At 46.9% G+C, this 18,188-nt stretch overlaps 1 protein-coding gene across 1 annotated transcript in view; it reads right to left on the bottom strand.

Moving 5' to 3' along the window:
- Positions 1-18,188, bottom strand: part of INSRR (insulin receptor related receptor) — a 627,856-nt gene that overhangs the window by 92,586 nt on the left and 517,082 nt on the right. The window contains exon 15 of the mRNA XM_085637005.1: positions 7,882-7,990. Within this exon, the coding sequence (XP_085493131.1) occupies positions 7,882-7,990 (109 nt within the window). The remainder of the gene's footprint in view (positions 1-7,881; positions 7,991-18,188) is intronic.

The following is an 18,188-nucleotide window of genomic DNA, read 5'->3' as shown; positions in this document are numbered from 1 at the left end:
AACAGCAGCAGAGAATAGACTCTGCCAGCTGCAGAGGGGTCCTGCTCAGGCAGAAGCACCCCCTCACATAGTAAACCACGCACCCTGCCCTTGGGATTGATAGGGCCTACCATAGGGGTGACTGATAGGTTCATATGTGTGTGTATGGTGAGATATAGAAACCTATACCTCAGTTAGGAGTGCTAACACTACCTCACACAGGCTGCAGTAGCAGGCCTGTGGTGTCAGATCAAGAATGCTTCCCAGAGGTGGCATAATACATGCTGCAGCCCCTGGTAGGCCTGTGAAGTACCAATGCCCTAGGTACCTAAGGTACCATATACTAGGGGCTCACAAGGTACCACAGTATCCAATCACTAGTGCATCTAGTATGCACATCAATCATTTTAGGGAGTAAGCAGATAGGCTGGGGTCCTGGATAGCAGGATCCCAGCCAGACTAGTCAAAAACCATTCAAACACCAGGAAAAAAGTGGGGGAAACCATATAGTCAGATTCCACCTTCCTACACCCACCACACACCACCGCACACAACAGATCCCCCGCCGCTGCTGGAGAAAAATCACCGAAGATCAACTACATGCAAACCACACTCTCAGCCCACCCACCGTACCCTTCAACACCGACGACGCTGCCCACAGCCTCAAATGCTGGATCGAGCACTGCGCCAACACCCTCGCCCCGCTGAAGAAACCCCCCCACAGAGACACCAGCAAGAGGGCCAGCTGGTTCACCCCAGAACTCCTAGCCTCCAAGCAAGCTTGCCGGAAACTAGAGAAGAAATGGCACAGTGAACAGACTCCGGACAGCCACGCAGCACACAAGGACACCATCCGCAACCACCACCACCTCATCAGGGCTGCCAAGAGGACCTCCTTCAAAGACCGCCTCGACAACAACGCACACGATAGTAAGGAGCTCTTTAACATCGTGAAGGAACTCTCCAAACCCAGCTCCAACACCAACGACATCCCGCCGTCGCAAGCCCTGTGCGACTCCCTCGCCACTTTCTTCCGGTTGTATGTCGATACATCGCGCACCATTGCATCGCGTGCATTTACCACGCGTTTATAAGATCGCAAAGTCCACAACACCGTCAACTTTAACATCGCCCGTTGTTGCAACGCCAATGTGTTGATTGCTATTGGCCAGTACATCAGTTCGCAGACCACGAAATCGCACGTCCGGACAACGCGTTGTTTGTGGCCTACCACAGTTTTTGCATTCTATTGGCTGAATGCGTGATCCTGCCTCTAACTCTTGGCCGCCACTGCCGCGCCCCCCCCACCTACCAGCCGCCCCCCCACGACGCTAATTCTTTCCTCTCTATTTTTCCGAAATCGTTTTTTTTTGTTGTATCGTTTGTGTCAATATATAGTGCAATATAAATCTCTGCATTATTTAAATGCTTACTTTGATTGTTGGGAAAAACATATTGGGGCAGCGCGTGAAAAGAGTCGTTGTAATGGGTGTTTCCCGTCTCGATTCCAACTCAAACCGAAACAGCGCTGCCTGGAGCTTGCCTCAGCCGCACCGCTTAATTTAGGCAACGACCCATGAACAGACTGTACCTGTTCTGTTCCTGCTCTTTCCTAAAACGACACCTGTATATTGAAATTCTGTACAACAATCTTCTGGTGGCATCATGTTTCCACCGTGCCTTGAGGTTTATGACAGACGAGACGTGCCCCCTGGATAAAACTCCGATAGACATCTTGGCCACCTCGCTGTGTCACAGAGGCTCAAAGCAGTGCCTGTCTGGAGTCCTCTGCCTCGAGATGAGCTGCAGCCAAGTCTTTCAAATTGTTTGTGGTCTACAGACTCTGCAAGCAGCTACTGTCCACAATCGAGGGTTTAGGAGGTTTTATATATCGTCCAAGTGGCCTGTGAGGTCCATCCTCTAAACATTCTATCTGTCCCAGTGGGGACGCTATCTAAGAAAATGCATGGACGCCAAATCTACTGAAGAAGCGTAGTATCGCCAACCAGGAATTGGTAAGTTACTTTTTATATATGTATATATGTCATTGTTTTGAGAGTGGCCTGCCCCTTAAGGGCATCCAAGTGCTTTACAGAGTGATAATGAGAATGCATTTATAACACAGCACTGGAAGAGAAATGTCATTTTATGAAACATTCCTATATCCAAACAACTTAGTTTTGGCTAGCAGATAAAGCAATCTTTGGACCAAGTTATTCAGAATTTGAAATAAAAGGTATACACTACATGCAACATTGTGATATTAAACGTGGCTCATTAGTACAGAACAGGCTGCTGTCCCAGGCACACACCCATCCATCATGCATCCATCCACACTTTTACCCGCCCACCCATCCATCCACCCACCCATCCATCCATCCATCCATCATGCATCCATCCACACTTTTCCCCACCCACCCATCCACCCACCATGCATCCATCCACACTTTTACCCACCCATGCATTTACCAATCCATCCATCCACCCAGCCATCCATCCGTCATGCCCCCATCCACACTTTTATCCATCCATCCATCCATCATGCATCCAGCCACACTTTTAGCCATCCATCCATTCACCCATCCATCATGCATCCACCCACCCTTTTATCCATCCATCCATCCAACCATCCACACACACAGTACACTACATATGAAATCAACCCCATGTCATCAATGAAGAATCCAAATCATACGAATGAGGGGGCGCACTACATATATTTGTGCCCGCTTTATCTGTAGGAGGTTCAGCACTGCAGAGTACATGCTGAATGCCATAATTTGAGAGAGTGCGACGTCATCCGTCAAGAATCCAAATCAACCAGTCATCTCCCATCAAAGTTCAGCATTGCCGAGTGCACGCTGAATGGCATAAATCCAGAATCCGGCGTCTTTCCTAAATCAGCACGCGCCACCTCCCATGTCACTTCTCCCATCTCCCATGTCGTCGCAGCACGCGTTTATGCGTTGTCATTGCTAGCGATGTAAATGTTAGCGATGTAAATGTCTATGCGCATTACTAGCATGCGTTGTAAAAGCATGCGATGTCAAGCCTCCTGCGATGTGAAAATCGCGTTGCAATGGCAGCGCGTGAAAAGAGAGGCGTTGTAATGGGTGTTTCCCCTTTCTTCCACAGCAAGATAGCAGACATCCACGACAGCTTCAACACCCAGACAGCCCCACAACAGACTCTCCGCACATCATCGACCACGACCCCCCGCTAGCCTGGGCCAGCGTGAGCATCGATGACACCATCAAGACCATGAGCACAATCCACTTCGGCTCTCCATCAGACCCATTCCCGCACCACGTCTTCAACAAAGCTAGCAGCTCCATCGCACCCCACCTGCATAACGTCATCAACCTCTCCCTCGAGACCGCAACCTTCCCAGAGAGCTGGAAACATGCAGAGATCAACGCCCTACTCAAAAAACCCAAGGCAGACCAAGAGACCTCAAGAACTTCCGGCCCATCTCTCTACTCCCGTTCCTGGCCAAGGTCATCAAGAAGATTGTCAACAGACAGCTAACCCGATACCTCGATGAAAACAGAATCCTGAACCCTTCCCCGTCAGGGTTCTGCAGCAACCACAGCACCGAGACTGCCCTCATCGCTGCCACCGACGACATCAGGACCCTGCTGGACAACGGTGAGACAGCAGCACTCATCCTCCTAGACCTCGCCGCCGCCTTCGACACCGTCTGCCACTGCACACTACACGCACACCTCCACGCCGCAGGGATCTGAGACAAGGCTCTGGAATGGACCACCTCCTTCCTCTCCGGCAGAATCCAGAGCGTTCGCCTCCCCCCATTCCGATCCGATGCCTCCGAGATCATCTGTGGCGTACCCCAGGGAGCCTCCCTCAGCCCGACACTGTTCCACATCTACATGACCCTGCTCGCACACGTCGCCCGACAGCGCGACCTCAACATAATCTCCTATGCCGATGACACTCAACTGATCCTCTCCCTCACCAAGGACCCCATCACCGCCAAAGCCAACCTCCACGAAGGAATGAAGGCCGTCGCCGACTGGATGAAGATCACCCGCCTGAAGCTGAACTCTGATAAGACGGAGGTCCTCATCCTCGGCTCAAACCCTTCAGCCTGGGCTGACTCCTGGTGGCTGACGGCACTGGGGGCAGCCCCGACACCCACAGACCACGCACGCAACCTGGGAATCCTCCTCGACTCAACGCTCTCAATGACCAAGCAAGTCAACACCGTCTCCTCCTCCTGCTTCAACACCCTCTGCATGCTCCGCAAGATCTACAGATGGATCCCGACAGATACAAGAAAGACAGTCACCCAGGTCCTCGTCAGCAGCAGACTCGACTATGGAAACGCCCTCTACTCGGGAGTCCCGACCAAGCTCATCAAACGACTACAATGCATCCAAAACGTCTCAGCACGACTGATCCGCGACGTACCACGCCACGGCCACATCACCCCCACCTGAGGAACCTGCACTGACTTCCCGTCAACAAGAGGATATCCTTCAAGCTCCTCATCCACGCACACAAGGCACTCCACAAGACCGGCCCTGCCTACCTCAACAGAAGACTCTCCTTCTACATCCCCAACCGCCAGCTACGCTCCGCCAACCTCTCACTAGCCACTGTCCCGCGCATCCGAAGAACTACCACCAGTGGGAGATCCTTCTCCCACCTCGCTGCCACGACATGTAACACTCTCCCACTGAGCCTACGACAGACCCAAGACCTGCTGACCTTCAGGAGGACACTCAAGACCTGGCTGTTAGATCAGTAGCGCCCCCCCCCCAGTGCCTTGAGACCCTTGCGGGTATGTAGTGCGCTTTACAAATGTCTGATTGATTGATTGAAAACCACTTTCATTTAGTAGTTAATGCACTTCCTATGAAGTTGAAATCCGACTTTCATAAGGTGTGCTTTAATATAGGAATAACATTTAATGACTTGGAAACTAGGAGAAAACCATACTTATATGTGTAGAATGTGAGTTTATTTAAACTATTAAGTTTATGTAATGTGTGCACTAAAATGTAGTTCTTAGCCATACTCACACTTGAATATTTTAATGAATTACTGAATGTTAAATGTAATGTAAACCTAAGGCATTAGAAATTGATATGCATTTATTTTTAAATGTGCACAAGCATATTAATTGTTCACCATTGAATTAATGATTTCACTTGTCCTAAGTAGGCCTGCATTTCACCATGCTGTAGAAATGCGGATTTCATTTTCTGCTAATGTGACATTTCTTGCAGGTATTCACATGCATTGTTAGTTGTAGAATAGGTACATTACTGTACTAGAGATCGAGAAAGAACCTGATTAAAAGACCTTGACTAAGGAACATGGGGTACCAGAGCATCAACTGAAAGACCTAGTGACCAAATGTTGCAAACTGATGTGTGCCATGAGATGTAATTCCGATGCCCAGAGTGAGACTTTTCCCCAATGTTGCAGTCTACAGCATGAGAAACGGACAAAACAACAGACCCCTGATGATGCAAACAAAGGGGGTGTTAACTAGTGGACTTTGTGTGCTATAATTTAATGCTAACAACATTGGAGTTTCGGAAGGTGCTTTTCCAGAACTCTTAGCAGATGCCCCTTTCACTCTAGACAGATTATTTTCAGACTTCTTTCAGATTCTCTCTTGGACCCTTCCAGACCCGTTTTTACAGATCCTAAATGCTTAGAGCATTCCAGCTGAACTTTGAGGTTTATACTTCGGTGCCTATCTGATTCCTTCCTTAGTGTGGCTTAGGCTAACACTTTCTCTCTGACCCATAGAATACGGAGCTTCTGCAATGCTGTCATCTTCTACACATATTTTTCCCTTGCTTGATTGAATTTTCTGATTTTTGAGACTCTTAACAGAACCATCCTCTCAGCTTGGACCTTAATTTCAGTGATTCTAGATCTACCCGTGCATAGACAACAAGACCTCAGACTTTTCTCTGAGCATCAGCGGCTTCTAATAATCTTTGGCACAGCTGTGACTGAATTCCTGGTTTGTTAATGGTGGTACGACAAAACTTCTTTAGGAGATTGGGTTTCCCAGTTGTAATTCTGTATCTTTATAGCATGGTGTTAAGAGTTGTGTATTATAACTTAATTTTGAATTTGTAATTAAATTGTGTAGCCAAATGGATTGCACTGTTAATTGAATTTGTTTGAAGTTAATGCTAACTCTAATCACCTCTCAGTCAGATTGAAAGGTCTCTCAGAGGACCAATGGTAAGCAAGTGGGCCCAAGAAATGCTGTATGATATCCAATTCTCAGATGAACCCAGCGTAACTGCTCTATTCTCCAAGAAGGGATCTAGGGCTGCCTCCATCAATCTGTGAACCACATGGCTGCTATCTGACTGGTAGCTTCTGGAATGTAGACTGACTCAAATTCCTAATGCCAGTTGACGGATATTTTTTGAGGGACTTTGTTAATGTGATGTGAGTGAGTCAGTCACCAGTCCTACCTCCTTCCCAGCCTAAATTCATGCTCTTTTGGCCGCATACTCTCTGATCCCTAACAGAGTATTGATCCAAAATGGAGGACAAAATGTCATGCCTGTTAGGCAGTAAGATGCTTTGTGTACTCTCTCAACAACACTTTAAGCCAGCCAGGGATCTTCCCCTTCACTTCTGATGCACTGAGTAGTGGCAGGGGGTGGGGAAGGAGCCTAACTGATAACACAACTGGGCTCTTGAAATTTATGACAGAGGTTGAGGAGTGCAGAGGAGGTACAGTGTTTCGTCCAATCTCAAAATGGTTACTGAGATATTCTAACTTAAGCACCTTTTTAAGATAAAGATACAGGACTTTTATTGTAATTTTTGTCCTGTTTAAGATTTTGAGAAATAGCTCAATTGCAGAAAAAGTGATTAAGTATGTTAAAAAGATGGAAACATGTTACTACTTCAAACTCTGGTAATTGGGTAGCTGACACTCAAGAGCAGCTTTGGGAGAGCATGTCTTTGAGACATTGAGATATTGTACAAAACTAGGTGTGAATGAAAATGATCATACACTCTGGCCTTTCAACAGATAGCATCTTTTCAAATATTTTCCCCTCTTCCTTAAGTTGATTATTTATAATTGAAGACATTCCGTTTTTTTAATGACAGAGTAAGAGGCACTTTTTCTTAGTTGTCCAAAAGTCTTCTGTGGGTTCCGTGGCATCTGTGAAAGAAAGAGAAGCAGAGCTCCTTTCTAGACCTTAAGGGCTCCTACTCTGGTATGAAACAACCGTGGAGGCATGGAAGACGCTATGGTGCGCCCGCACAGCCATTGGGCATTTGAACATACATTGCACACTTCATTCCGGTTATGTAAAAGTACACATTCAAACACATGAAAATATAGATTATATGTTTAATTCTTGGAGATGGCACAATTCTCCTACAAAACTCTTCAAACATTTATTCAAACTTGCCAACAAAGATCTCAATATTGATCCAGGTATAGGTTAAATATTCACTATACTATTATCTCCCAAAGAGCTATGCTTGGGTCACCACTTTCTTCTTCGCTGTGAGCACCTATTTCAGAGACACCGATTAACCTTGAGTCAAGTAATTCTTCTGCCAGAAATGTGATGTCACTTCAAGGTTCATTTTCAATAACAGCAACAATCGAAAACAGACATTCGGTAACAAGAGGGAAAATCAAACAAAAGCTTGTGCGTGACATAGGTTTTCATGCAACTGGTGCCCATGTGTCATACGGACAACTAACAATGTGAACTATTACATTAACGTTGGTGGCCAAATGAATAAAGAACCAATACAGATGGGAAAGATAGTTGGAAGTTTAAGTTTGAGTTGGTAAGAGAGAAGATATAGGAGTGACTATCATGTAAGAAACAGAGTTGGGCATTAAGAGTGACTGCAGTAAGAACAGGAACTTACCGTTTTTTGTTGTAGAAAAAGACGAAGACGGCTAAGAAAGCAATCACCACCAACAGGACAATTGGCATCACCTTCAACAGCACATAGAAGCCTTCTGACTGCTCCACTTCTGTGGGGAGAAAGCAGTTCATCATTGAATATGTCCTGCAACAACCATGAAACAACCATGTAGCTGTCAGGGCTCAGGGTGGTGCATTGAGCACCTGATAGCTCAAGTGAATGACAATTCTAAGATGACAGCATCTAAATAATCAATGCTACCCATACTCCTGTGTATGGAAAAACCTGCAATATCTTAGATTCACTAAATGTTTTTTTCTGTTACAGGTCTGACAGCAAAAGGACATGGCAAGCATCTCTAAAGTTTCATCTGAAACTCACAAAGTCTTACACACTATTGAAAGTGAATAAGATGACAAGCAACTTAATAGCGTATGCAGACCGATCAAATCTTAACACTGTTCTGCACTAGTTATGAAATCCAAGAAGATTAGAGTCCTTGGGATTTGTGAGAATTCCAACTCACTGCAAGCAGCTTATAGGTGATTAGGGATAGCCCCACTGTAGGAAGCCTATTGCTGGACAATGCGAGCCCATTGCTGGTCAAGGGCAAACACACTATAAGTAGCTTATAGCTGGTAATCGTCTAAAGTCACTGAAATGAATAGTGAAAGAGTCACTGTAAAATTAGTTGATCTCAACTTGAACCCTGACTAATGTGCCTATCTTTAATACAACTGCCACTTTTTGCAGGATTTGTCACAGAGAAGGCAAACTCATTACAGTCAAAAGTACTGACTGATGCAGGTGAAGGGAGCAGTGGCAGCCGCCACAAACAAAGGGTGGTGAGGTGGGTGAAGCTAACACAAGATGTTGAGCGCAGGGGAGGGGGGGGGGTGCTGGGGGGGTAAGTAATAATGTATTTACAAAAAAATACTTACCTGAAGCCCCAGCCACCTCCCGCTTCCTCTTCTCTTCCTAGTCCCAGCAGCCCCTGGGATAGACTCCCATCCAATCACTGTGCTGCAGAGTAGAGCAAGGGTTGGCCTGGTGGGCTGGAAAGACTCTCCATTCGGACCAGGGAGTCTGTGGAGTTTCTCCAGCCCGGCTGTTCAAAGCAGCCAGCTGGAGAAACCTAAGTACGCATGTGTGTTTTGGCCGTCCTGAGATGGTCAGCTAAACACATATGCACACTTAGGGAGTGCACATAGCACTCCTCCTCCCCATTTCATGCCTTGGCCCCACCACTCACTACAGGTCTAGCTCAGAGTCCGCAAATGAAAAATAAAATGATGCTAGAACATAGTTTTATTTTTCATTTACTCGCTCTGAGCCAGACAGTGGGACTACGCTCCTCCACCATTGTGGAGGAGCCTCCGCTGGAAGGGAGTCACATAGAGAAACTTTAAAACATATTGGTGGAATAGCATAGTAGAGTATGGTTTCACTCCCTAATCATTGTTCGCCATTTTGCTCTTGATCTTGAAACCAGTGACCCAATCTAGAATCCTTCACTAGCTCACAGTCCACTAAATCACTTGAGAATAGAAATACAATTCCTCCAGGAAAGATGGGTTGATACTGATTTCACCAAGAGTCTCAAACTTCAGTACCTTCACTGAAAGAATGTGTGTTGATAATCATTTTACAGATTCTCTGATGAAAACTGGAGTTTTTGCACCCTATACGTTTCTCCAAGCCAGCAGTCTGCATTAATATCCCAAGATTTAACAAAATGAATTAGTTCTTAAAAATACAGTGGTCTTTTCATGTACGTTTATAGGACTGATTCTGAAGGAGGCAAACATCACATCAGAAAATCTTCAATAGTTGGATTCCATATATACTGGCCACTGTTAATGCATGTGTCACATATTGATGTAAATGGATTAATCAAATTCACTTCAATCGTTTGGTTGAAGATTGGGCTTTGAGGCCAGGAAATTTGGTAGAAACAGTAAGGTCCAAGGTGAGTTCCTAAATTATCACCTATGATACTGTGCAATAAAATGTATTTTTTTTTTTATTGTTCCCTTCCCACTCACAGCATTAAATAAACACATGTTCTTTGTCATGTCTTCCTTAAGAACTGACTGCAGGGGTTTTCAGTAGTGTTTGAAAAATCTGATGTGGGATTTATCTGAAATAACAAATCACCAAATACTCCAACACGGACAACTCTGGTCACAAACAGCTAAACAGGTAAAGCAAGAACAGACAACAGTTGCAATTCTACACGTCCTTTCATAAATATCTAATGAGGTCAGGAGCCTCCAGGTAATCTACTATTGATCATCTGTGAGTATCTGCAGGAGCACAAGCATCCTTCAAATTGCTTCATTGTCAATAAATGGGCTTTCAGTGATTCGAAGTTAATCCAAAAAGGGATATACTCTGGTTCACCTACAGTCTCTAATACATCTGCAGAGGTCAAAAGGCTAAAACTGATCTTTGTAGACTCAAGAGTCGATCTACATCACCTTATTTCAACATTCAATTCTTAAGCAATTGAATTATTACAGTTATCCTGAATATTTACATATCCCGAAACACCAGGGGCATCTTCAGTTGTAACAATCATAAATGAACAATCAAAAGCCTTGGCATCTCTATGAAAGTCAAACAGCGTAGTTCACCTAAACCCAGTATTTATTTTGTGCGAGTGGTTGTGGGTGGTGAGCACCATCACTCATTTTCAGGGGCCAGGACTTAATTTTCATCATCAATCTGTGACCCATAGCAAGACATAGAAAGGCAACAAAGGGCTACAGTGTGAAGATATAGATAGTAAAACAATGACAAAGGAGAAAGTATGCATGAAAAAGAACACGTAATACTGAGATAAAGAGACAGGAAACATAGGGTGTTACAAGAAAGAAGGATGAGGTGGAATCAAATTTGGCTGCCTTGCTTATTAGAAACTCCAGCATTCAGGAGTGACAGCTCCTCAAATGTCTCAAATGTACAATTATAGGCTCCTAAGAAAACTAGGGGTGGGCGATAAATTCGGATATGAAAGCAGAGTTGGTAGAGTTTTGGCCACTCCGGGTGTAATGCGGAGTTCTGGGCAAATTCTGCCAAACTCCATATGGCGTTTTTTTCTCACGTGACTCGCCAAGGATAAGTTGGCGAGGGTGATCTGGCATCCCCTAGCATGATATTCAGGTGCTATGAGGGCACCCAGTGAGATTTTTCCCAACGCGAGAGGTCACGACCGTTTGCGGTGAGAAAGCTGCTACTCGAGTAGAAAATCTACATGAGCGTCAGCAGAATCAACTTGAGAAGCAGCGTCCTCTGGGGCCCCGCGTGGTGCAGTTTCTGATGATTTCTCAGAACTGAACAAGCTTCTGGCACATTAAATCAGCACGTTCAGCACAACATGCCTATTTCTGCTCGTCCGTAGAACTCCGTGGAATCTCCCCGGAGTTTTTATGATACTCCACAGAACTCCATGGAGTGAAACTCTGAGTTGCCACCCCTAAAGAAAACCTGCACTTAATGGCGTTTTACTAATTAAGTACCATCTAAACACAACTACCTCCTCTTCTTCCTATTCTGCTCCCATTCCTTTCCAATGGAGTGAATGTGGCCATTCCCTCCCTCATCTCACCCTTGTAAAGCGGTTGTCTCTTCCTATAAAAAGTGTCACATGTCCCATGCAGGCCGATTGTCGTTTCCCTATATTAGCATGAGCACCATGCAGGCTGTCCTCTGTTTTACGCACGTTAATCTACAGACATATTTTGCTTTGTGCTACACTGTACTTGCACACAGAACACGCTCTTGCTTTTGCATTTTGTTCTTTCCTGGGATTTAGTCTGAACATGTAGACAAAGTCGAATTACAATGCCCCTTGTTATTCTGTTCTGGTAAGGCCCTAGCACCTAGACAAAATACGCGAATGCAGCTGTTTGGGAACCCATACTTTTGTCATATAGGTATGCACAGGCAGGTAACACACACTTGGAGAGAGACCTTTCCAGGAAAAAGACTGACAGCACCTGAGATTTAGAAAATTCATCTGTGTATACTAAGGTACGGTTCTGCTACGAACACCTAGAGATCTTCTGATATATAATCATTTTGCTGCTGTAGAAAAGGAGGAAGAAGTGGCGGCCCGGCTCAGGTAAGTGCGGAGCGGCGGGGAAGTGCGCAGTGGGGCGGGCCAGGGGACAGCAGGGGGAAGCTGACGGATGACAGAATAGGTATTATTTATTTATTTAATTATACCTATTCTGTTGGCTTCCGCCCTGCTCCGCCCCACCACGCTTACCTGAGCCGGGCACTGCTGGGAGGGAGGGTAGGCTACAGTGTTGTATATAATAACGGCTCCATTTATGACTTACAGACTACTTGCTATGCTAACCATATTTCGGTTAGGTATTTTCCTACTTGTTGTAGCACTCATACTGCATACTAGAGCATGATAGTTAAAATACAAATTTTACAATTTCCTCGTGTCTCAGTCAGAACTTATTGTGGACTAGTACGAGTGCGAGAGCGAAAGGGTGTGTCCTTCAAACGCGATTCCCGAGAGGGTCTGGAGTGTTGTGTGTCTAATCCCTTGTTCCTCTGTGAGTGAGTATTAGGGTAAGTGCGACACTATGGCTAGTCGGCCCCGGGCTCATGGGTACTCAGGTGGTAGGATAACTGCCTCCTAAGGTTCCATAATCCCAAGCATAGTTGTGTGACTCCGCAGAATCCCTGCAACAAAAGAGCTACATGAAGTTTAAAGAATCTCCACTTCCTCCACACTTCCCGTTTTTCTTTTTGTGTACCCTTCCTTTGTAGAGCTATTGAGGGGTTCTGGTGGCCCCTCATGTTGTTAAAGTATTTCATTGTTAGTCTGTATAATGCCTATTACACTTTGTTGTGCGGTTTCTAGGGCACTGCATGATGGTTGCCCCTCAGGAGCTGCAGGCAGCGCTCCCCGTTTGGGTATTTTAAAGACCTGGTTAAGTTGTGGCAGCTTGGGCACCGCAGTTTGATTACATGTGGATTGCCTGGGCACTGCGGGCTATTCGGGTCAGTTTGCCGGGGCCGCATGTAGTCAAGAGAGTCACCAGTTTATGTAAGGGAGCAGTGTGAGCTCCCAGGGGCGTTCTGTTGCTTTTCCCGGGAGACATGCAATAAGCCACGTCTTGTTGAGATCAGCTTTCATGTCTAAGAGTGGGTGCTCCTCCGGTGGGCGTGAGTGAGAGGCTGTGGGGGTGCGAGACAGCAGTGCTAGAGTTACCCTCTGATCCTTGGGGCCCCTATTGCAGTTGAATTACCTCCTGGCCCCAACGCAATAGCGACGGCTAAAGGCTCCAGACAGACCCACCAGTTAAAATTAGCAAAATTCGTCCATACTAAGGCGGACTCTGTTGAAGAGAGACACGACAACCCGGAAGCGAAACAACAAGTCGACGAAGGGGCCCGACTCTAATAGACGTTATGGCAGCTATCCAGGGTGTCCGCTCGGCGCTGAAGACAAGACTGACACAGTAACAACTGAAGTCACCCTTATTAGCGCCGATCTTCACAACATAGGAGACAGGGTTAAAGCGAATGAAGACTTGTCACAACACTTCAAGCTTCCACAGAGTCACTTGAAACGATGGTGAAGCGACTACAGGCTCAAACTTTGGACCTTGAGGCGTGACTGGAGGACTATGAGGGGCGCGCATGTAGAAATAATGTGCAAATTTTGGGGGTTCCCGAGAGGGTTAAGGGACAAGCTACGGATCTCTTTGTAGAGGACTTAATTCAAAACCATCTGCAGCCCCAATCACCTCTCACAATTCGTTTCGGTGGAGCGTGCTCACAGGGTACCTGAGGGGCCCCCTAAGCCTGGTGCTCCTCCGTGCCCCATCCTGGCCAGGATCTTCAACTTCAGCGACAGGGATATTATCCTTCAGATGGCACGAACAGCCCCACCGCTCACGTTTGAGAACTCTACCATTACATTTTTTCCGGACTTCACCTACAAAGTGCAGCAAAAACGTAGATCCTTCCCTGAAGTGAAACGAGCCCTCCATGATCACGACATGAAGTATGCAATGCTCTTCCCAGCCAGGCTGCAGGTGCAGGTGGAGGTGGAGGTGAAATCATGGTTTTTCCAGACTCCGGACGAATCCTGGGACTGGCTGGAAGACTGGCGATCCTCTGGTGAGAAGAGGTCTTCCTTCCCCGATCGACTACAGAAGCAAGACGGCCGTTTCGGAAGGGTCGACCGAGGTGAATGAGTTTGATTGCAGATGGATCTTGTCCCACGGCTGCGACTTGTCTCCCTTCATATGGTTAACGGGACCCATCGCTCTACACCAAAGACTGACTATCACTTGGTCGCTTGTGGGTAGGGGTGACTATATCGTGTGAAATAATGTTTGTTGTTTGCATCTTTCATATGCGATCAGTGTTGTACTGAACTGTCCGGGAAGTTTATGTGCTAGGCATATTGCTCCTGGGGGTTGTCGGGGGTGGCGGGACCTGATGGGGCAACTTGGGCTACTGGTTCGGTAGGGCTTATTGACACTAGCATGATATATTCCGTGCTCACGTAATACCTAACATGGGGAAAAGAGGTTATACTCTTGGGTAGTTTGGCTGTGTAGCGTTTTCCCCTTCACTTAGCATATTTGTTTTGGGTTCACAAGCCCTCTGCGAAATTGCGGGGTGGGCAGTTTTACGTCCACGTTGCAGGGAGGCAGGGTGGGGGTGGGTTTTGGGGTGTTTCACTGGGTTTTGTTGTTATTTTTACATGTGCAGTCAACTGAATGGTGCTTTCTCTAATACACTCAGGGTCGTTAGCAATGTACTTAATAGTTTCCTGCAGGTCATGTACGCATTATTTCAAGAGCTGGCAGTTAGCGGGCGAAATGTGATTCGTTATTACATGTACTTGTAGTGTAGTCAAGTGGATGGTGCTTTCTTTAATGCATTCTGGGTCGTCAGCAATATAATTATCTGTTTCCGGCTGTTTACATATGCACTGCTTCAAATTTTAACATTAATTGGGGGAAATGTGATATCCTGACATGATCTTTTTGTCGTTGTCCTTCGTGAGGAAGGGCCCCTCACCTCCAGTGTGAATGAGTGCGGATTATGACGCAGCTCCACCATTGGGCCGCCTTAAATTAATCTCTTGGAATGTGAACGGTTTGGGTGATCTTATCAAGCGGGGTATAGTACTGCAATTTTTGAAGCGACACACCCCTGACCTTGTATTACTCCAAGAAACACACATCCAGGGAGTTTCCTATTGCGCTCTCAACAGATGGGGATATAAGTTAGTGGCTCACGCTGGTTATGCTAGGGGGTCCAGATGAGTGGGTGTCCTGGTTCGTAAGTTCCTTCCCTTCCAAATACAAAAAGTCATGCGGCATCTGCTGGGTAGATTTATCACGGCCTCAGGGCAGTGGGAGGGTAGGCCCCTTAATGTGACTTCCTTATATGTGCCCCCTAGGTTTCATTCTCCGACGCTGCAGGACCTGGGCCCGTATATGTTGAATTTGCCTGAGGGAGACATACTGGTGTGGGGATCTTGTTCGTATGCCGACCAAACGGGGAGGAACCGACCGGGAAGCAACTGGTGGACTTTCTGGGGGCGCTAGGATTGATAGATATCTAGCAAACCTGCAACCCCACGACCATACACTACACTTTCGGGTGTACATGGGAGTCTCTCACGCATAGATTATCTTTTTGGTAAGGCCTCCCAACTGCCCATGTTTGGCGATATCTCCTTCCTCCCCAGGGGCATCTCGGATCATTGCCCGATTCTGGCATATTATGGAGGAGTACCACGTCCCTCTCATCACGAAATGGTACTTATTCCCTGGTACCTTAGAATACCAAAGATGGGAGACAAACTGGCGGAGGCAACCAAAAATTACTTTGACGATAATGACGGATCTGTTGACTCGGATGTAATACTCTGGGAGGCCTACAAGACTGTGATCCGGGGCTGTGGGGTCACAGCGATAGCAGGGCAGAAAAAAGAAAAATGTAGGCAATTGGAGGAGGTGGAGAAGGAGATTGCCCTCCTTGAAGGCGATCTGGTGACATCGGGCGTACCAGACACAGCTCTTAAATTAGCTATAAAACAAAAGGGAGTATAGGGACATTGCAGAGAATTCGGCAAGGGCCCAATACCGGGCTACCCAGCATCAGGTCTATGACATAGGCGACAAGGCCAGTAAATTGCTAGCGTGGCTTGATAAGAGGGAAATGGCCAAAAGGTGGGCTGCTCAGGTTACAGACCATGATGGGGCGAAACTATACCATAGAGCTGGAATTGCGGGGGCATTTGCTGAGCACTTTGGGCGGGTCTACTACGCACTTGTACACCCAGGTGGAGGCCGCGGAACTGTTAACTACTTTGCCTTTGCCGGTCTTGGATCCTCAGGATGTCGTAGATCTTGATGCTGCCTTGACAAGCGAAGAGGTGTCGAAGGCGATTGACGCTTTGCAGTCCGGTAAGGCCATGGGCCCTAGTAGCCTTCCAATTGAACTTTACAAAACCAATGCCTCTACGATTTCCCCATTCCTCATACGAATGTATGAAGAGAGCGTGACATGGGGTGTGTTGCCTGAGATGCAGTGTTTTGCGACTATCGTAGTCATTCACAAGAAAGGTAAACCCCCTGAGCAATGTAGCTCATACAGACCCATTTCCCTCCACGATCCAGAGGTCAAAATATTAGCTACACTCCTGGCTCTGCGCCTCTCGCCTCACCTTCACAAACTGATACATCCGGACCAATCCGGCTTCATGCCAGCTAGCAACACCGTGCTGAATCTCTGCCGCCTATATGGGGTTTTGGGGCGGGCCTCCACCATACAGGAGGACTCCGCAATTATGTCACTTGATGCCAAAATGCCATTTGACATGATCGAATGGCCCTTTTTGTTTGCTTCACTCTAAAGATATGGGTTCAGATCTCGATTTTTGCCCTGGGTACGTCTTCTTTATTCAAAACTCCTAGCTCGGATCACGGTGAACGGAGGTCGGTCGGCAGCCTTTATATTGGTAAAGGGCACAAGACAGGGCTGCCCCCTGTGACCACTGCTTTTTGCTTTGGCTCTTGAACCTCTGGCTATTTGGATAAGGGGGGGATCCCCTCATTAGGGGTCTCAATTGGTCGGCAGATTGGAGGGACAAGATTTACCTCTATACCGATGATATCTTGCTTTATCTAGCCAAACCCCGTTTCTCAATTCACAGAGTACTACATATTCTTACTCTTTTCCAAAAATACTCGAGTTACACTATTAACTGGGATAAATCAATGATTTATGTTTTGAGTGGAGACCCCCAGCTGCTCCCAAGTGGCTTTGAGGGCAAAATAGTTACGAATGGCTTTCAGTATTTAGGCATATACATCACACTTGACCCCTCAGTTTTTTACGATCACAATCTTCTGTCCCCCCCTACGCCGCCTTCGGGTGGATGTGCAACGCTGGAAAACTTTGCCTCTCACGCTGTTAGGCCAGGCTGCCCTTTATAAAATGATGGCACTTCTGCGTTTTTACATGTCCTACAGAACACGCCCCACCTCGCTATTTTCAGTCCATTGATGCGGAGGTGCGCGCCCTGCTCTGGGACTGCGGTGTCCCCCCGTATTGCTCTCACCAAGCCTACAAAAAGCTGATATGACGGCGGCATCGCCCTGCCCGCCATTAAATCCTATTATTGGGCCTCATAACTAGTGGTCTTGAACCACTGGACACATCGACCCACAGCGGACCCCACCTATAGGATGGATAGGCATAATATGCTGCCGGGCAACTATCGGGTATTATATGACGGTCCGAAGCATATGCCTAGATTCACCCCAACTTACACCACGGTCACTCTATGGCATAAGGCAACAGCTGCTCTTGGATGGAAAGATAGGATCATGCAAGTTACTCCGTTGCTTGACTCTTGTCGACTGGGGATGCTGTCCAAGCAACTAGGGTTCGATAAGTGGGATTTGATTGGCCTCTCGAAGGTCGGCAACTTGTGGAAAGCGGACGGGGTGATCCCGTTCACTGACTTGCAGAGAGATTATCAGCTGCAGGGGAGGGGTGGGGGAGACCTTTCGTTACCTCCAGGTCTGCAACGCTCTTTGTAGAGCGATTCCTAAGGGGACAGACTTGCCAGTCCCCGCACCCCTGGAGGATAGACTCCTGGACGACTATCTCCAGGAGAAGGCTATCTCATTGACCTACCCTAAAATCCTGAACAACACAACAAACACCCAGGAGAGAACTCACGCACAATGGGTGGACGACATAGGAGATATAGACGACGAAGACTGGCGGGCCCCCCTCGCCTCCTC

Source organism: Triturus cristatus, chromosome 12 (genome assembly GCF_964204655.1).
Source record: "Triturus cristatus chromosome 12, aTriCri1.1, whole genome shotgun sequence".
Taxonomy (NCBI): domain Eukaryota; kingdom Metazoa; phylum Chordata; class Amphibia; order Caudata; family Salamandridae; genus Triturus; species Triturus cristatus.
The sequence above is the reverse complement of the archived record's forward strand: the minus strand, read 5'-3'. Positions and strand labels throughout refer to the sequence as shown.